General features: G+C 38.1%; 1 protein-coding gene across 3 annotated transcripts in view; it reads right to left on the bottom strand.

The window, feature by feature from the left end:
- Positions 1–33: 33 nt before the first annotated feature.
- Positions 34–21820, bottom strand: part of RGS17 (regulator of G protein signaling 17) — an 86747-nt gene continuing 64960 nt past the window's right edge. For 2 of the 3 annotated variants that reach the window (XM_079779847.1, XM_079779845.1), the window contains 3 exons: positions 21415–21504; positions 17859–18093; positions 34–4816 (listed from right to left, as the gene is read on the bottom strand). In XM_079779847.1, coding sequence (XP_079635973.1) covers positions 4628–4816; positions 17859–18093; positions 21415–21504 — 514 coding nt within the window. In that variant the 3' untranslated portion in view covers positions 34–4627. The remainder of the gene's footprint in view (positions 4817–17858; positions 18094–21414; positions 21505–21820) is intronic. The other variant, XM_079779846.1, reaches the window with a different exon arrangement.

Raw genomic sequence — 21820 nt, 5'->3', positions numbered from 1 at the left:
TTCTACCCCCCCCCCCCATATTTATTTGGCAAATTATTTTATATTCTCCCCATTCTTATAAATTAATTCTCTTTTTTAAACTATGATTTAAACCTATATTATACACACACACACACACACACCTAACCATATATATCTCCATGTGTGTGATTTTTTTTTCTTAATTGTAGATTCAGAGTAATGTTAGTGAACTGAAAATAGTGATTTTGAATCACATTATTGAACAAAGCATGACATTCATATATTCCTCCATCTGAAAATAATCTTGGTTGTATTTTTTGGATGAATACCTCAATAATATTTTTAAAGTATGGTTTGAAAAAAAATATGGGAGAAGTGCATTAAAATGGCATTTAATGTATACATTCTTGAAAAATGGGAATTATTATTGAGTTGGAGAACTTTGTTAAAATAACACTTTACCCATGTTTATTTCATTTCTTTCTTAAGATCATCTGATAGAGAATATTCCTCATTTGAAAATGAGGAAACATGGTCAGGATACATGGTTTTTGCCCGGTCACACAGGACAGAAATGTAGCTTGAAATCAAATTTGTAATTAAAGCTTCGTATTTGTAAATAAAACTCAACAACCTGTTGTGTGTTGCAAGGATAATATTAAGAATGTTTCAGGGAAGATCTGAAACAAGTTTTTGGTATCAGTTTTATTGATAAATATTTTCAGTTGTAGCAAGTGAGGAATAACTAAAATTTTTAAAGATTTAATATTATTTTCTCAGGAGAATTAACATTGTATATTGGTAAAAAATTTATAAAGAACTGAAAAGAGGACATAAATAGAAGCCTTTGCAAAAGTATACTTTGAAAATTAACCCTTACAACTATCAATATAAATATACAGGCCGGAAAATTTTCTGGAAATACCTTGACCACCTTTCACAATAATTTGCCAATGTATGCAGTGCAAAGTTTTCAAAATTCATGTTTCATAGGGCCCTAGTTAAAGGCATTTTAGATCTAGGAAATTTAGGTGGCACTCAAAAGGTTCTTATTTTATTTTCTGATTGTACATTTTTTCCTCAATGCATCTGATATATTGTATTTTTTGCAAATATAATTTGTCATAATTACAATGACTTATTTTTTCAGTATAAGTTAAAAGTGTGTAGGAAAATAGATAAATTAAAAACTAAGAATCAGGTATTATTTTAAATCAGCTTAATATGGTGAAAATGTATTTTTGCCCCTAATAAGTAAACATTAGCTACCTATTTCTATAGTCCTTTTGCAAAACTGAATTATTGGGTAAGAATATGATATACATTCCATTCTGTAAGTAAGAATCTAGGCAACATTAAAGGATACTTACTATTAAACACCCATGCACCATGACCAAATATCAGAACTGGTCATCCTATGTACAGATTTTAAGATTTAAAAAAAAGATCACATTATGGTCTTGATTTTTGCACTGAATAACATTGACATCAAAATTCTGTTTTGCTATAGTTGTTCGTATGCCAGTGCACCTGCTGCGCTTACAGCTGCCTTGTAACACTGTTGGGGTATCTTTATTACCTTTGGGTAACATAATAATTATCTATAGTAAGGAAGAAGTGTCACCCATCCATTATTAGTGTGATCTATGTACAAGATCCACCTCTGGCTCTCCAATTTATTTCTATATATTTATATATAATCTATATCCTCTACTTTTCTTTCCATCATAGGCACTGTAGAAAAAGCATTATTCTCTTTCTGTGTGCATTAGCAGATTCTAACAGTATACAAAGATCTTGGCAATCTGAAACACATGTGTACCTTCTAAAGTGCTAATTTCTCCTCAGGGAGGAATTCACTCACTAGGAAAGTCTAATTCTACCAAAACAAATATTGTGCTCTTGGAATGGTAGCATAGACACCATTTGAGGGCATTTTTTTGTTTATTATAGCTCTGTAATTAAAGCAAATTTATAGAGTTGCAAATATACAGACATACCCTTAGATAGAAACTTTAAACCATTTGAAATTAAATGAGAAACCCTCCCCTCCCCCCAAAGTAGGAATTTAGCACAGAAATGCTACATAGCATGGTTAGCAACATCTGATGTGTAAAATCTACTCTAGAATCATTCGCAAAACAACTTCCTAATCAGGTTTCAAAAGGATATACTAACTTCAAAAATCTGTATTCTACAAATGCCCAGGTTATAGATCAGGACTCTTTATAAAGATCCTTATCTTTTACATTTGGTAAAATATTAAAAGTATTGTCAAACAGACAATTCATCTAAGAACCCAAAGTATCTTATAAAGATAACTTACGACTAGCAGGTCACCATCATATATAGTAACAACAAGAATATAAAGTGTACATTTAAAACATTGATGCATGCAGTATATCATAATATAGTACATATTTTCTAGTCATGTGCACCAATTTATTGTGCTTCAAACACAGCAACAAGTATGATATCATAACATATATGTGTATACATCATAGTAGCATAATAAACTCAATTCTAACAAAAAATTAAATAATTCAGGAACAATAGAACTTCACAATAGAAGTGATGATTCTTTTAGGTTTTTCTTCACTCTTTAGGAAAAAAATATGACTTTTTGTAAACATCTTTATCATTTTTCAACATATTACTGAAAACCATTATTCAAATAGCAAACATCTAATTGACATGGATAAAGTATGTCTAAACACACTAACACTTTCAGACAAAAACAGGCATTGGTTAAAAGAAATTATCATTATAAATATTTTCTATCTTGTATTTTAAGTACATTTTCATAAATAATGTGTTTAAAAGTGCTGAATATGGTAGGATAGTCAGCAACGCCAGTGTAAACAGAACATTTTTGTTTTCTACTCTTCAAACATTTTTTAAAATCCCATTTTGTTAAACACTGAAACAGTTAAAATATTTGCATAGGGAATAGATAATAGCCCTTTTAAACGTATCTCCTGAATCCTATATAAATTAGAAAATTAAATTCACTTAAAAAAACAATTCTTAAAATGTTTTAAGTTTATGGAAAAAGAAACTTACAATGCCAACCTTTCAAGTAAAATAAAATTTCAAAAGAAAACCCAAAGTTGTTTTTTTTAATGTTTAATAAATTAAAAAATGAGAGGTAGTTAAAAATGACAATGAAAAACCTATAATTTTAATATCATCCTTAATATAAGGCCAGTATTTTCATTGGATATAAATATTTTTAAAACTTTCATTTTAGGTTACTCAATATTATATTTAATAAGTGTAAGATTAAAAAAATAGCCTCCAGGGTATATTAATATTCAAATGTAATGTCTTGATATAAATATGACTCTGACTTTTTTGTGTTGGTGCACAATAGGATACTGTTTTCTTGAATGTCAAAAGTGCATGCCAATGTCAGGCAAGTATTTTGTCTTAAAGATTTAGTGATTCTTTAAAAAATAATATGGCAGCTAGGAGATTTGAGCACTGTACTGCCTTTCAATTATGGATGAGAATTAATAGTTTGGTTTCAACATTTTTAAAATAAGTAATTCTTAAGATACTATGTGAAACAGTTAAGGTCTGAAATAGAGGATTACTAGTATCTTCTTTATAACCCTTATAAAACTTGAGTTGGTTAAAAACTTAGATTTTCACTGGATTTCACTTTCATGGAAACTATGCCACAGGGACAGATGTTTTTCATCAACATTTTTTATGATGCTACATGTAGGCATTCCTTTATTAGAGCCTTTCCTTATATTTCAAAACTAAGTTATCAAGCTTATCATTTTTTTCTTGCTAAAGTACATACATTACACAACTGTTTTAGAACTGGAGAGCCAGCCTTTAATAAATTAATTACAGTATTGGACATGTGATATATACATAGATTCATTTTCTTCTGTTACAATTAAAAACAATATCACTCTTTGATTTGTCATTGAGATAAAAGATCTTCAAATTATTTTGTGCTTTTTTTCTCTTTTCATCTTATTATTTTTTACACAACAAATGCTTCTGTAATAAAAATGCCACAGTTTTGGCAGTGAACAACCAGAGGAATGCCCCATTGGGATTTCCCAACAAACAGAGATAAATAGCTCTTTTTTCATGTACAGATATATTGGCTTCAAAATGAGTGTACTGAGCACAGTATATAGCATGTTGAATACTATTGTTTACAATTTAAAAATTGGCTTTGTCTGTCTTAGATTATATTTAAAAACGCAAACTACAGCCCACTTTTTGGCAATTATTTCTGTGAGACCATATTGCACAAAAGTCCTTAAATACAGATATAAGTTATGTCATTGGATTAAATATTACAACAACTACATGGCAAATGAAGCAGTTTGACTTTGCACATGCAGTCTCTGGAAATACACTAGGAGACTGTTCATAGGACTACAAATACAGTTTGCTTGCAAGTAGTATGAGTGTTGAGTAAAACAAACTTAATTTGGCAATTCATTGTTTCATGTGGTATTTTCTCCAAAGTTAACCATGGATAACCTTGATAAAAATGGAGACAAAGACCATATGGTTTTATTTTCACAGTAGCCTGAGGAATGCTAAACTGTAGTTCTCCAGGAACTCCGTGTCTGGTGTTATATGACAACTTTTATTTCCCATCCCAGCCCTCCAAAATGATTTCTTTAAATGAAAATTAAGATTCAGAAGTAGAACTGGCAGTACTTTCAACAAATGACTTATATATTTGAGAGTTCAAAAACCTTGGAAAAGAATCTCTGTGCATTAAGGTATATATCTGAAGTTGGGCATCTTCATACATGTGAGGATTGGGATCCAACAGATTTCTATTGATCACCTCTCTAACTCGAGAATCAAGACTGACCTAAAAAGAAATAAGAGCAATACATTAAATCATATTTTTTCAAATTTTCTCAATTAAATAGCTAGAGGTTCATGACACTTCAGAGAAATTCCAAAGAGTAAATCCAGCTACCTAAATCTTAAGGTTATCTTTTTCAAGGCTATATAACCTTGCATACTGTTCTCCTTTAAAAATTGAACTAAAAAACAAAAAGCAAACAAACAAAAAAACATCATTTTTGACAATTTCTATTTATTGTTGGGGTAGCAGAGAATTCCTTCCTACTAGTATGTGACATTGGGGGAGACCCTCTTTATGGAACAAGGTAGATATCTTGCAGAGCATAGTTCTCTGGAAAACATTGACATCTGTACCCAATGCTGATAGTTTCATATCCCAAGTTCTACTTTGTCAAGAGTAGAAAACCAGGAATGTGGAAGTTCCTAATAGAGCAGAACCACAGCAGAGATTCTTTATGCCTTAGGTCTACTTGGCAAGGCTTAGGAAACTATCATACAGTCCTTCCATCGGAATACAAGCAAAGATCTCTGTACTACACATTAAGCAGAGGCAGCTGCCGATTTCACAGCCACTAATGGTCTCCTTGACAAATCAAAATCCTGAAGTAACCTCGGGGTCTTTAAAATGTCAACTATAAAAATGGGCAGAATTTTCCTTGGTCATATTGGTGGTACCCATCCGGTTTTTTGTTCAAACTGACGCTCAGAACTCATCTCCACTCGGTTCCCAGAGGCCACTGGGCGGAGCATTTCTTTTGAACAAGTTTGTTAGGGAATTAGCCTTCAGTACAGGGAAATTCAAGACCAGGTCATGCTCACTGGCTGTCACATGGTTCCAGATGTGAGCTGTAAAAACTGCTATAGCAAACCAGGCTGGATCTGTGAATTTGCCACTGGAGACAGCCAGCTTGTAAGGAAGGCCCTGTGATCCTACAGCGTACTCTAGTTCGAGACAGTGAGGGTCTTCAGGAGCAGGTACCATCTGATAACTCTTGAAGAAAAAGAGATAACTTCCTCTCTGTCCTGGTCTCCTTCACTGAAAACAAAAATTTCGTATATACACTGTCACCTTAGCATCAGAGTCGGATTCATGAACTACGGAACAAGAGGTTATGAGAATCTAAGATGGAACATTTCTTCCTTTCGTTTTAAAATTTTCTATTTTCCACCCAACAACAGTGTGTAGAGAGAATATTATGCAGATGCTATTAGTTTCCCCCCCCCCCCCTACTTTTCCATCTTGAGGCAGAATAGTCTATCTGCAGCTACATGGTGGGCTATGTGAGAAAAACAAAAAGTCTATTAGAGTGGGAAAGTATGTCTTACGTAAATTTTGAAAGGAAAATGTGTCAAGAGCATGGTTTTTAAACTTATCTGGGCTTCATTTTAAAAGGTTTTTTAACCCAATTTTTCACTTGATTTACTAGCTTCCGAGAAGAGATCCGAACCTGTGATCAGTGTGAAAGGTTCGGTGTCAGCATGGCTTGTGCTGGCCATTGCGCTATACTCTTCTTGGAGATGAACCAGAGCACCAGAGCCCATTCTCCCTTGTCCTGGACCCAAAGCTGTCACCATTCCGTGTTATCTGCCACCATGTACTTGGTGTTGATGGATAACTTTTCCTGAAATGGGGCAGAACTGCTTTGTTGTCCTTTCCATGTAACTTAAACGTAGTACTATGAGTAAAGTAATAGTTGAATGTTAAAAAAAAAAAAAAAAGATTAAGCAGGATAATTGCGTGAAGTGGAATCTTTGAAAGGAGAAACATAAGTAGGAATTCAGAACACTCATTAATCAATATGATGTTATTTGAAAAATATACAGAAATTCTGTAAGTGATTCTGTGATCGTTTTTCCTCACTAAATGCTAATCCTGTTGGAACTGGTAGAGCATGTTGGTAAGTTAAGTGGAGAAAAATTAATCTCAGTAAGTGCATGTTCGGGGAACAGAACTAAGCTCTGCCCTGGAAGGACATGTTAGCCAAACCCTGTAAGAGGCAAACCATCACTGAGTCCTGACTGATTTCCTCGGTCCTTACTGTTTTACAAGTAGTAGGGCACCCTGATCCATAGTCATCTGTCTCATGATGTACTCAGGTCTACACAAATCTTTTATATTTATACCTAAACATTTCATCACAATTATTCTTCACAAGCTTTTTTGTTCTGGCTTCTTGTCCCATCCACTGTTTCAATTATACCCAGAGCTGGAAACAGTCCAAATCTGGTGTCCCCAGATTTCCGAGCTCTATAGTCCACGTGGAACTGAGTTGATTGATACACCCTTGGGATGGCTATTATGGGAGGATTTATTAGGAAACAGTGATCCAGACTAAATATCTGTGGCCTAGCTAGACCAACTTATATAAAGAACAAAAATGAAACAACTCTTGGCATATACACTGAGTGGCCAGGTTATTATGATCTCTGAACACACAATAATCTGGCCACTCAGTGTGTGTGTGTTTTAGAGGCCCGGTGCATGAATTTGGACATGGGTAGGTCCAGCCAGCCTGGCCATGGGGAGGGCACATGGGTGGTTGGCCGGTCTGCCTGCTGGTCGAACTCCTGGTTGAGGGGACAATTTGCATATTAGCCTTTTATTATATAGGATATACACTGAGTGGCCAGACTATTATGCGTTCAGAGATCATAATAATCTGGCCACTCAGTGTGTCATGAATTGTAAAAAGAAAAGTATTCTGTAATCATATCAATTAGGTTTTATTCTCTGTGTTATTGCCATATGAAGTGATCATCAAGTACAAAGTAATAAAAAGTACAGAAAATTTTCTCAGCTTTGTATTTAAAATATCATTTGTGTTTCTACTTAACAGGAAAATGTTGGCATGGGAGTTTAAACTGGTTGATCTTATTCTGTAATGTGGTGTTATAATAAGGTGAAGTATTACCAAATGCACTCCACTGTTTTTATAAATGGTCGTTTTACTTTCAAACTTGAGAACTTTTTGTTGCAATGGAGAAAGAAACGTTAGATTAGTGATAAAGAAAGAAGGTCATTTATTTCTGAAACAATAACATAGTTGAATATAGTATAACAGTTTTTCAGTAGCTGGAATGATATTAGTTATCTTAAGATAGAGAAATAAAATAACTTAACTTGCTAAACAGAGAAAGTAGTACCATTCAATGTTTAGTAATCTACAACAAACGCACATTTGTTATTTCCATATGAAAAGCAAAATATTTAGGAAGATCCAAGATGGCTGTGGTGTAGGTGAAGCTACACTTACCTTCTCTCAGCCAAACAGGAATCACAACTAAAATATAGAGCAATCAACCTGAATCACCAACTGAAGACTAGCTGAAGAGAAGTCTTACGACCAGGGATTTACAGAAGAAGCCACATCAAGACTGGTAGGAAGGGCAGAGAATGAAAAGGGCCGGCTCTGCTCCCATGAGTGGTGGCTGAGCTTCCAGAGGGATATCTCAGCTGCAAAGCTTCCCTCTGAGAACCATGGGGTCCCCAAACCAAGCTGGGCTCCCCAGTCCAGAGCACCTGAGCAAGGAAGTGGTACAACATAATATCCAGTTGTGAAAATGGCAGAGATTTTTTTCTGCCAGGGGAGATGGGAGTCTCCTAGAGACACAGGTGCCCTTTTAAAGAACCAACACACAAAAATCTCATTTGTAGCCACTCACACCGGGATTCTACGGAGGGAAGGCAGAGTGGACTGGAGTCGCAAGAGTACAGACTGGGTTGTGTGGCTCTGGGGAGAGAGCTGAAGGGACAGCCACCAGGATACCTGTGCTGAGTCCCTCTCCCACACCACAGATGCCATCTTTCTTGGGTGGGGCACTCCCCTTCATATGGCATCAGCCTGGGGGGATATAGTTGCCCCACTCTCTGAAATTCATGCTGCCCCACACTATGGAGCATGTGCCCTGCTGAGGAGTCAGCTGCCTGGGCCAGGATATACAGGTCTGGGCAGACTCAGGGGGTGTCAGTGATTGAATGGTATAGCTTTGGGGTGAGGGTGGGGGTTATTCTTCTCACTTACCCATGAACTACACTAGTACTTCCCCCTCTTGTGAGATCCACTAGACCCACTCCCTGGGCTCCCATTGGACTGCCCTCCCAACTCATGGTGACTCCACCCTGGAGAGGTCTGGGCAGAATCTGGGAAAGGCTGAGTCGTGGGGTTCTGGGAAGGGGCCACAATCCCCATCTCCCTCCCTGTCTGACCAGCACCTCTTCCTTATGACAGAAACACTAGCCCCATCCTCCTGATTCCCAGGGGCCCTGCCCTGCTGAGATAAGGCGCCTGGCAGACTCTGGGACAGACCGAGTTGTGTGTCTCTAGGACTGGGGCATTTTTCCCTTGGAAAGGAAGAAGTGAAAACGTCATTATTTGTAGATGACATGATACTGTATGTAGAGAACCCTAAAGATTCCACCCAAGAACTACTAGAACTGGTAAGTTAATTCAGTAAAATAGTAGGTTACAAGATAAATGTCCAGAAATCAGTTGCATTTTTATACATCAATAATAATATATGTCCTTGGGCCAGAGAGACAAGAGAAAAAATAAACAAATGGGACTACATCAACCTAAAACGTTTTGGCACAGCAAAGGAAACTATCAAACAAAATGAAAAGACAGCCTACTAAATGGGAGAACATATTTGTCAGTGATACATCTGATAACAAACAATCCTATTAAAAAATGGGCAAAGGACCTGAATAGACACTTCTCCGAAGTGGCCATACAGATAGCCAATAGACCTATGAAGACACACTCAATGCCACTAATCATCAGAGAAATGCAAATTAGAACCACAATGAGATATCACCTCACAACTATCAGAATGGCTATCATTAATAAATCGACAAACAACGTGCATTGGCTAAGATGTGGGGAAAAGGGAACCCTTGTGTACTGTTGGTGGGAATGCATATTGGTGCAGCCTCAAAAAATAAAAAATGGAGCTACCTGACTCAGCAATTCCAATTCTGGGAATATATCCAAAGAAAGCTGAAATACTAATCTGAAAGAATACACATACCCCTATGTTCACTGCAGCATTATTTACAACAGCCAAGATTTGGAAGCATCCCAAATGCCTATCTTTAAAGAACTAGATTAAAAAACTCTACGTAGTACATTTACACAATGGAATACTACTCGGTCATAAAAAATAAAGAAATCTTACCTTTTGACACAGCATGTATGGACCTGAATACCATAATGCTAAGTGAAATAAGCCAGTCAGAGAAAGACAAGTAATATATGATCTCACTTATATGTGGAATGTAACGTACAAAATGAACTAACAAACAAAATAGAGACAGACACATAGATATAAAACAGATTGTCAGCCATCAGAGGGGAGTCAGGGTTTGTGGGGCTGGGTGAAAAAAGGTGAAGGGATTAAGCAAAATAAAAAAAAACCAAAACAACAAACTAGTTGACACAGACAATAACAGTATGGTGATTACTAAAGGGGAAGGGGGGGTGAGGGGAGGTATGAGATTGTATAGGGGGCTGGATGGTAATGGAAGGAGACTTGGCTTGGGGTGGTAAACACACAATACAATGTACAGATGATGTATGATAGAATTGTACACCTATATAATTTTATTAACCAATGTCACTCCAATAAATTCAATTAAAAAAGCTAAAAATACAAACTCACTGAGATCGGCACCAAGTCTTACACTAAATCCGTACGCGCCCCCTCCCAGCTGCAGTATGTGTAAAAGGTGTTCAATAAATACATACAGGAGGATGAAAAAAATAAAATAAAATATTTACCTTCACATCTGGTTGTTTGTTTGAAAAGGTTGTCGGTCAGTCAAAAGAAGTGTAGAGAGGTCAAATAGCAAGGATAAAGCCCATGGGTCTAACAATCTACAGTTTCATCTGGTGGCATCTGTGCTTCAGATTGTGGAACATCTCTAACACAAGTTAGTGGGCGTGGCCCCCAGCATGGGTGCTGAGCCATCGTCCCGCTAGGGCTCAGGAACGACTGGATGGCTTACGAGGCCATCGTATGTGGGGTCCAGTGCAGGAGGGACTGAGGAGTCTCCTGTAAAAAACTCATCCTACAGGAACAGAAAGTTAAGTAGCACAGACAGCGCTGCCCTTGGGCCGTGGAAATTCTTTTCTTAGTCCTCAGGGACTGGCATCTAAGTGGCAGAAAGGAGGGGTGCAGTGCATCTCAGTACAGAAAGGAGGGGTGCAGTGCAGCCATGACAGAGTTGAAGTGGGACAGGGCACAAGCCAACACCGACAGGGTTGGCAGGATTTAAGTGGCAGTGTTATTAGCAGTGCTGGAAACGTGGGCAGTGTCGAGAGGTGGCAACAGAAGCTCGGAAAAGGCATTGGTGACTTTGTGACGGGCCTCGGTGAACTTGGAAGCTCTCGTTCCCACGGGGAGTAGGGGACGGGCAAGAAGATACGCAAGGGACTTGCACATACAAAAATATCCATTGGCAACTCCACCAACTAGCTGGGAGGAAAATGTAATGAAAGCTAAAGGTTCAACATGAAGGTGGAGGGAAGGTGAGGGAGGATGAAGACGAATCTCGCCAGTGTGGGTTGGGAGAACCTGGTTCACACACTGTTCTATACCATGCCCATTCCTACCAGCTTTCCTACCCTATGGAGGAGAACATTGAGATAGATGAATACTGCCCTGTGGGTGTGGCGCATGGTTGAGCGTTGACCTAGGAACCAGGAGGTCACAGTTTGATTACCGGTCAGGGCACCTGCCCCAGTTGCAGGCTCAGTCCCCAGAGTGGGGCATGCAGGAGGCAGCCGATAAATGATTCTTTCTCATCGCTGAGGTTTCTATCTCTCTCTCCCTCTCTCTTCCTCTCTGAAATAAATTAAAAAAAAAATTTCTTTTAAAAAGATAAATGATTACTGCCAAAAAGGAGCACACTACGTTTTGGTGCTGCCTTTTTGTGCTAGCCATTAAGATGCAATAGACATTTTGACTAATTTTTGGCAGAATTACACTAAAATGATAAATTTTCACTGAAAGTACTTTTTCCTCATAGACACCCCTCATTAAGCAAATTACATTAATCCTTAGACAATTTTTTTGCATATCATGATTAAGATCCTCCCATTTTTTTTGCATTTTATTTTTAATTTTACTGAAGTTGTTTAATTTAGAATTTTTTTTCTAAGTAAAATATTGAAAGATGTTTTTCTTTTTTGGTTATATGTCCATATTAAATTTTACTGATTATAGCTTCTGTCCCTGGATATATTCGTTTATAAATTTTATACATCTAAAGAATAGCTGGTTCTCCCATTTGTTTTAAGACATTTTTACAATGAGTTCTTTTAGCCGTATTTTGTGTCGATTATTTCTACTGAAAATCATCACAGATTGCAAATACTTGTCGGTATTTAGTTCTTGGAGCACAGATCATTGGTAGGATAAAAGGCAGGAGCCATTTTCTCGCTAGGGTTTAAATGATAGGACAGTTCACCTTGCTTGTCCAAGTTCAGGCATGCAGTGAAGGTTGCAATTTCTCATTTGGTCTCAAGTTCTAAGGTGGGGTTCATAGAAACCTATAGTCGTGAAGAAAGTACTAGACAATGGAATAACTAACCAGCATGTTGTAGTCAGAAGAGCACTGCATTTGGAATCAGAAGACCTGGGGCTTATGTTCTCTCTCCACAAGAATATAATTCTAATGTCCTTCTTGAAGAGTCTGTTTTCCTTTCTGGGGAATAAATTTTCTTTGCTGTAAAATGATGCCATCGGTCCTAGTGGCTAACATATTACTTTGAGACTCATATTGTAATAAAATAGTAAGACCATTGACCGTTTCACCAACTATAAAGTTTAAGCCCAATGTAAGGTACCAATAATAATTGGTCATAGGTATGATGACACTTTTTTGATCAAACCCAATGTATTTAAACTTTGTAACAAGTTGAATTTTATCTAATCAGAGTGACCTTACCTGACTACCCCTATTCTAAAACTACATCATTCGACTTTTACCTCCACCATAATGTTTATCACAATCTTTAGTCACTTGTTTTGGACATGATTTGTCTGTCTTCCAAAAATGTGCACTCCATAAGGGCTAGGCCAATGGTTTTTGTGTTGTTGTTCACTATCATATCCCAAACAACTAGCCTACGACCTGGCTCATAAGAAACACTTGATAATATGCATGCACTTGCTAAGTATTTTTGAATGATAACATGCATGCACAAGGAAATGAATTTAAGAAAATACAGTCAAATGAATCCTGTTTATAAAAACTGATGCAAATTATTGAAAGTGCTAAATTCACATAGTTTTTTTTTTAAAGGAATATACATGTACACACTGAATCCACATGCCTATCACACATGCATTATTTTTAGATAATTCTAGTGTGTAGGTTTATTGCTTTTTTCCTCCCATATAGCAATTGGAAATTTAGGATGAAATCAGAAAAAGCAAACAATTCTCATTGCTATTAAAATTGTCATGCAGATAGATTCCGTAGATTTTACAGCTTTTTCCATACCATCGCTTTATGAAACAAGTAAGCTGAGGCCGCAGAGCACTGAAGTGAGGTGCTTAGTGTCACTGGAGGGTAAGTGGCAGATGACAGCCCTGGTTGAAGACAATGCTATCACTAAGGGAATTTGTAGATATCGGTACACACATCGTTTTCATCAATTCAGATAAAAGTCTTACATTTGTTGTAAGGATTTATAATCATTTCTTTGTTCTATAACTCAAGCTGTTTATGGCTGGTAACACCTTTACTAGTAAACAGACTTTTTATTAAAGTTCTGTTCTTTGTTGGGTTTGTCTTTTCAATACTTAATAAATGTAAGCTGCCGGTAGCATCTGCTCTGTGCAGCACGGCTGCTATTAGCCCGAAATTCCTCTTTACTGCCCCTATATGTTTTTTTCTTTGAGGACATTGCATAAAAAGGAAAATTGAATTTTGAAAGAAATGCTATTTTTAATTTGTTTTTTAAGTATATTTTTTAATTTAAAATGTGGCCCTTGTCCTCTTAAAATGTATGCTATAGCAAGAAATGGTAGTTACATTGCCTCCTGATTGCAAACATCTATTTTATGACATCATGTTTGAGTTATTAAAAATCCATAAACATGTGCTCTTAAAACAAACAATGCAATGCAATTTTCAGCATACTGGCTCCATGTAGTAAATAAATCATATATATATAAATAATTTTAAGAATGTAGACTTTCTTTACACTTAACAAAGTGAAACATTATAACTCAACCCAATTAAGATAAAATGAAAGTGTAGTGAAGAAAAATGAAGTTCTAGTTAAGAACGAAATCCAGACAATTTTTAGTATTTACTCATGACCACTTTATAAAGGATTCAGATGTTCATGTTCTTGAAAATGTTTGGAATAAAGGGAAGCAGTTATAGAATTTCAGAGGTAGAGAGGCCAGATTATCTAGCCCCTCGATGGGAAAAGATCCCGACCCCACTTGGTTTGTAGTAGCTGCTCTGAGTACAGGGTTGCGAGATATTCTGAGGTTGAATCTGGGGACCGCAGTAAGGAGGACCAGGATTTATTAACCGCGTCATTCGCGGGGAGAATGGAGTAGCAGTACAAGGGCCTTGCAGCTGCCATTCCGATTTGGTTTACTCCTCTCTCTGCCCCTTTTGAATGCAGTGAACTAATGTATCCGGGTCACACAGGCAGGTGGAAGCAGAGCCAGGACTAGAATCCTGTGCCCTGGAATACCAGTCCAGCGCTCCCACTACTGGTCAGTCAGGGCTGTCTCGATGCTACGTGTTCCCTCCAGTGTAGGTTAACAAAATGTAAAGGGTGATAACTCAGTATTGCCAGACAATGGGTAATGTGTTGAGGCTGACTAGAAGTTGATGAGTGTTTGCACAGAAAGGTCAGAGAGATGTAAGATTTTGGAAAGGGCTCTGGGATAGCTACAAAGGGCATGCTATACTGTAAGTGTATCGGTGAGGTAAGCCATTGGACGTGGTTCAAGCGTAAATATACTATACTGTATCTACACTTTGGCTCAACACATGACTTGTGAACCATTGTCTTTTATAATTGCAAATACCTAATGGTTTTGGTTTATTTGTTTTTGCTGCAAAACAATAATCAAACACAAGAGTGGGCAAAAGTAGGTTTACAATAATGAATAAAGTATTAATACAAGAATAAACCCTGTGTTTCCTGTACTCACAACGGTAAACCCCCTTTGGACTATCCCTGTATGATTACTATGTTGATAGGAAAGCAATCAACTGGCTAAGCAAAGGCCGTTCATACAGTCCAAAACTTAGATTCTGTGTTACGTTCTTTACAAGTCAGCATATTTACAAGTAACAGTGATAAAAATTTGAATTTTACCTCTCTCTCTGTAGTATTTTCAGGATATTAGAGAGTATGGCCTACTTACAGGTGTTAAAAAAATAAAGGAGGACATAGATATGACTATTACACTAAATATTAGTCTATTTAATTTAGCAAAGATTGTGTTTGCGATCAGAAAATGTTATTTTAATGACCGTTGTGGGAAACTCAAGTTCAAGTCTAAATTGGGCTAGAACCGTGGTCGGCAAACTGTGGCTCGCGAGCCACATGCGGCTCTTTGGCCCCTTGAGTGTGGCTCTTCCACAAAATACCATGGCCTGCGCGAGTCTATTTTGAAGAAGTGGCATTAGAAGAAGTTTAAGTTTAAAAAATTCGGCTCTCAAAAGAAATTTCAATCGTACTGTTGATATTTGGCTCTGTTGACTAATGAGTTTGCTGACCACTGGGCTAGAACAAAACTCCATTATTTTCACAAAGAAAATGAAAATCCTATAGTTTATCTTTCAATAATCAATAACTATGATTTCCCTAAACTATGGCCCAAATAAGAAGTAATTTTGTGAAAATTAAGTATTTTGTGAAGCTCCATCAGTGACACATGGAAATCGGGAGCTGTGAGGACAATGGAAAAGTATTTCCCATAAAAAGCTAAAAATTAGAAAATGTTGACTAAAGTAAAGGAACTTTATATACTTAATACAGAAACTATGTTTTCTTTCTACTAACATTATTTTAAAATGGAATAGTCATCATTTTAGATAGTACAAAGGAATGGACTGATAATCTAGGCAATTATCCTTTTAAGATGACACATATTACATATTTTGGGAAGAGAAATGGACTGGGTAAGACTCTGTAATTGTGTATAACTAGAGGCCTAATGCACAAAATTCATGTGTGTGTGTGTGTGGGGGGAGGGGGGCGTTCCTCAGCCTGGCTTGTGCCCTCTTGCAATCTGGGAACCCTCGCTCCTAACTGCCCACCTGCCCGCTCCTTAGCGCTGCCGTGGAGGTGGGAGAGGCTCCCACCACCACCTCTGTGCTCACCAGCCGTGAGCTCGGCTTTTGGCTGAGCGGCGCTCCAGCTGTGGGAGCGCACTGATCACCAGGGGGCAGCTCCTGCATTGAGTGTCTGCCCCCTGGTGGTCAGTGCATGTCATAGCGACCAGTTGTTCTGGTCGTTCCACCATAATGGTCACTTAGGCTTTTATTATATAGATTATGGGCAAGAGAAGCATGCCTCTGGGCTCATTTTAATTATTTGATATATTTACCATGCAATGAAATATTAAATTAAAAATGAGAAAAATGTTAATGTGCTAATAAAATCCAAGCAGTATTGGTTAAATGCTAAGGTTCTAGGTAGACCAGAAGCCTGAAGAATGTATTTTTAGGATGCAGAATTATAATGGTGTTAGAACTACAAAGGCACCTGGAATAAATGTATCAAGGCTACAGAAATAATTCTCCCCACCTTGTTACTATGAATACCTTTTCTAATGTAAATACAGGAAATAAAAAAACAAAACAATCTTTTTGTATGCAGTTCAAGGTTTCTCATCTTTAAGAGACAATATGATTGGAGTACTCTGGAATATCAATGACACTTATAATCTAATAAAAAAGTGAATTACGTAGGTATGCCTCATTAGAGGTGAAGTAGTTTATATAGACTTTCAAACATAGAGATTGCTAAAGTAGACACTAATCCATTCTATAGATTTCAAGGTAAGAGTGTAAGGCATCTGAGGCCCCATCAAGTGTTGAAGGATAAACTCTGGGAGCAGAAAAGTACGAGGTCAGGACATTTAAATGCACAGTTAAAAACCACAGTGGCTTAAGAGGGTGGTGTGGAGAAGACAAGGCATTCTAGGAACCTCTGAGTTCAGATGCCGGAAAGTGCCTCTGGAGCTCAGCACTGGAGGCAGACCATTCACCCCTCCCTCCCCAACAGCTTTGAACTCTAACAGCAGGAACATTTCTCAGGAGCAAATTAATTTCTATGAAGTTAATGGACAAGTATTCATTTGTTTGCTTGAAATGCTCCTAATTTATTAGGTATATTGTGGCAATGGGAAAAATAGCTTGTACTTTCAATAGCAGCAAAACTAGATAAGTAAAATAATTACCATACCCATCTCTGCTCAAGAATATTAATGGATCACTCTTCAGTTCTGTAAAAATTGTGTCATGAGCATCACCAAACGTGGTATGTTTGTGTGTGTTTTTGAGCCCCTCTACCAGAGGTTTCCAAACTCATCTTTATGTGGAAAACTTGTTAAAAGTACAGATTCCTGGCTATTTCAAACGTGTCGGATTCAGAAGTCCTGGGTAGGCCTCAAGAATTTGCTTTTCAAACAAATGCTCCCGGTGATTGACAGTTGATGTGGGGATTGCACTTGGAGAAACACTGCCCCAAAGCAAACTCCTTTCCACTTTAGTTCAAGTCATAGCAAGTTGTATTTTCAACAGGCTTCCTAGTGTTAGTTCTGAGAAGCAATGAGACTACCACAGAGTCAGCCAGAGACAAATGATCAAAGCACAGCAAGGAAGTCTAGCCTTCAAACACATATGCAGGGAGATCCTCACAACGGATCCCCATTTTCTCCCCGGAGAAGCCTCCTCGCCTGCCCACACACACCCCATGCACTACCCGATTTGGACAGAAGTGCCTTTAGGTTCACCCTGGGTGTTAGGAAACTCAGGTCAATGTTTGCCAGTTTTTTACCTCTTTTGGTGATAGTATCGAAATGTAATCGTCATATATCATTCTGGCCTTTTCTTCAATGACTTTTTTGTTCTGCTCTTTCTTTAAGTCTTCACAGGCCAGCCAGAACAGTAGGTTCTCTTCGCTGTATTCTGTTCGGAGGAACTCTCGGAAAAGATTTCTTCCTGCCGGGGCCTTCATCATCTTGTCAAAATTTTGAGACCAGGACAAGACTTCATCTGTAGTGGGGTTTTGGCTGCAGAGAAAGAATGGGCCCATAATCAAAGGTGACTTTGACCCAGATAGGGGGGAGAGGAGCAAATAGAACTGCTATTCAATTGCTGCCATCTAGTGGTCATTGCCACTCAGTTTGGTCTTCTCTGGCAAATCAGCCACCAGGACCAGGTTAGTTATTTCTGGGTCTTGACAAAAATGAGTGTGACGCACCAGCTGCATGTCAGGAAGCCTAGTGTTCAAATAGCAAGTGACTATACATACTATGCACATGGTCATAGCAGATTCCTAATGGAGATTGCAAATGTTCAAACCTTATTATAGGGTGTCTTAAAAAATGTATACACACTTTGAATGATTATAAAGTCAGTATTTATTAACATACAGTTCATTTTCAATATTTAAAAGAATCAACAGAAATGAATGATTTTTTTTTTTTTTGTCAATGCCTGTTTTCAAACTGATGACCACTCTGGTCCAGGCACTGCTGATAACTTGAAGCAATGGAATTGCGAACATCAAGAATCATTTTGTTCAGTATTTGTCAACCGTTGCCGGTTTTGTACAGTAAACTATCATTTATGTATACCCATAAAAAGTCTAGTGGATACATTTTCTTTGTTTAAAGCTTAGTCTGGCTTAATGCATTATTTCAAATCAGTTAAACCTGAAAAGGAGTGAAAATTAAGTGAGCTATCAGCTATTGACATGTATATACACTTTGAATAATTATAAAGGTAGTGTCTGTACTTCAACTGCATTTTTGAACTTCCAGTGGCATTTTAGGATAAATTTATTTTGTTTAAAGCTTAGTCTGGCTGAAAAGAAAGAAGTATCAATTGAGTTATCAGCTGTTAAAGTGTGTATACACATTTTTGGGGACACCCTGTATATTGCAAGTTGGTAGAAACAGTCCATACATTCATTGTTTGAAGGGCAAACTGAATTTTTCACTTGCATCTGATGTAGATTTTCATTTTGAAGCCATAAGACACAGTTTCTCTTTTCACTTCTAGTAGCTTTTTTTTTTTTCACTTATCACTGGATCTAAAATATACTTTGTGCACTTGTCACATATTTTCCTAAACTTAAATAATTATTCTATTAAATACAGGGTGGGTCAAAAGTAGGTTTACAGTTGTTCCTATGGAAAATAATACAATCTATAATAATAAAAGCATAATATGCTAATTAGACCAAACAACTGAACGACCTTCCGGATGTCATTCCGGACATCCTTCAGGATGAAGCTGTGGTGGCAGGGGCTGAGGCAGAGGCAGTTAGGGGCAATCAGGCAGGCAGCTGAGTCGTTAGGGATGATTAGAGAGGCAGGCGAGTGGTTAGGGGCAATCAGGTAGGCAGGCAGAATGGTTAGGGGCGATCAGGCAGACAGGCGAGTGGTTAGGGGCAATCATGCAGGCAGGCGAGCAGTTAGGGGCATCAGGCAGGCAGGCAGAGTGGTTAGGGGCAATCAGGCAGGCAAGCAGAGGCAGTTAGGGGTGATCAGGCAGGCAGGCGAGCAGTTAGGGATGATCAGGCAGGCAGGCAGGCGAGTGGTTAGGGGAGATCAGGTAGGCAGGCAGAGTGGTTAGGGGTGATCAGGCAGGCAGGCAGGTGAGCGGTTAGGAGCCAGCAGTCCCAGATTGCGAGAGGGTGCAGGTTGGGCTGAGGGACCCTCCCTCCTCCCCTGTGCATGAATTTCATGCACCAGGCCTCTAGTAATCTACATAATAAAAGAGTAACATGCTAATTGACCATACCTTCACAATGCCCATCAGCCAATCAGGAGCGAGTATGCAAATTAGCATACACAGGCGCCAAGCGGCTGGGGGCGGGGTGGATGCACCACCCCAGCCGCTCCGGGCCTCTGGGCAGTGTGGGAAGGTGGAAAGGCGGCTCTGGCCAGAGCGAAGGCGCTGCCGGCAGCCAGGGGAAGGAAGACCCATTCTGGCACAAATCTTTGTGCATCAGGCCTCTAGTTAATGAATAATAATACAAGAATTAACTAAAAAAAAAAAAAAGAATTAACTCCATGTTTTTCATACTCACAACTGTAAACCTACTTTTGCCCACCTTGTATTATAAATGCATTGTTACCCATGAATGGAGATATCACAGCGACAGAGCACAGGGCCCTTACAATGACAATGAGAACATTTTAGAGATCTATATTCAGGTTTTCAGTGAATACTTCCCTGCAGAAACCACCAGTTATTACTCCCTTTGCTTATACATCTAAGAAGTGAAAGAAATGAACTGGAGATTCTTATGGTTAAACTAGAGGCCTGGTGCATGGAATTCATACACTTGGAGGTCCCTCATCCCGGCCTGAGCCCTCGGGGGATGTCTGGGAGCCCATGGGGAGTGGGCTTAAGCCAGCAGTTGGACATCCTTAGCGCTGCTGTGGAAGTAGGAAAGGCTCCTGCCACCACCACTACACTCGCCAGCTGTGAGCCCAGCTTCTGGCTGAGCAGCGCTCCCCCTGTGGGAGCGCATTGATCACCAGGGTGCAGCTCCTGCATTGAGCATCTGCCCCCTGGTGGTTAGTGCACATCATAGCGACTGGTTGTTCCTCCGTTCAGTCAATTTGCATATTAGCCTTTTAGTATATAGGATTGGTCTTGCTTTCTCATTCATTGTTCTATTTAATAAGTTTCCAAAGAAGGTATGCATACCTTTTTGAGCAAGTATTTTAAACAGATTTTTGCTATTCAAAACTGTCTGAACTTCCTCATTCATTAAAAAAAAATTCAAAAGAAGAAAAATTACTATGAAGCAGCAACATTAAAACCTTCTCATAAGTAGAAAAAGAAAGCACTATAATTTTATGAATATTCTACTTGTGTTTTGATTTAATTCTATAGATTCAGTTCTGCATTCAACTTCTCATTTTGGATAAAATACTTGGATAGAGTCTGTTCTGAAGGACATGGGACCAGATGCCAGCTGGGTGCCCTTCCTGACAGACTTAGGTAATTCCATATCTTGTGTGTGTGTGTGTGTGTGTGTGTGTGTGTTTTACATTCTTTCCACATAAAGAGAACAACTTAAAGATTCTCAGAAAAGAGACGTCAGAAAATAGGGCAATTTGGGGAACTAACTCATACAACAATCATTATTTTTGAAAGAGAAAGTCAGGCAATATTTTAGCTGATAGTTTCACATAGCTAATAGAAAAGTACATGAAAAGCAATTGCAATCACAAAGTAAGACCTCCCAGCTTGTATATTCATTTCACCAAACCATTTTGAGGAGTAACAGGAAGCGAGAGCTGATACTTAAGCACTGAGTCGAGGTAATCAGTATCTGAATACAAGACACAATTATAATGTGAGTCACTCACCCTTCCTCTAGGACCTGGATACTCTCCATTTTGGTGGTGAGCGTGGGTCTTTCCGCAGTTTCCGCTCTCTCTTCGTTCCTAACAGTGAGGCTGTAATGTAGCATAACACTTTATTTTGTCTAGGGAAAACCAAGTATTGAAAGAAAAGAAAAAAAATTGCAAGAAAATATTTCATGGAAGAATTTTACTTTCGACTATGTGAGACTATTTAGTGTACAAAAAGAGCAATGCCATTTTTAAATGATGGGTAAGCCCCTTTCCACTAAGGGAAAGAGAATCATTATTTAATCAAATTATAAAATAAACCAGAACTAAAAAATGGATACCATTATACATTCTGACTTCATCCTTACATAATTTAAATTACTTGAAATCCCTGACATACCTACATGATTATATGCTTTGA

Source organism: Cnephaeus nilssonii, assembly GCF_951640355.1.
Source record: "Cnephaeus nilssonii genome assembly, chromosome: 9".
NCBI classification, from domain to species: Eukaryota; Metazoa; Chordata; class Mammalia; order Chiroptera; family Vespertilionidae; genus Cnephaeus; species Cnephaeus nilssonii.
Note: the sequence above shows the minus strand (reverse complement) of the source record. Positions and strands in the feature narration are given on the sequence as shown.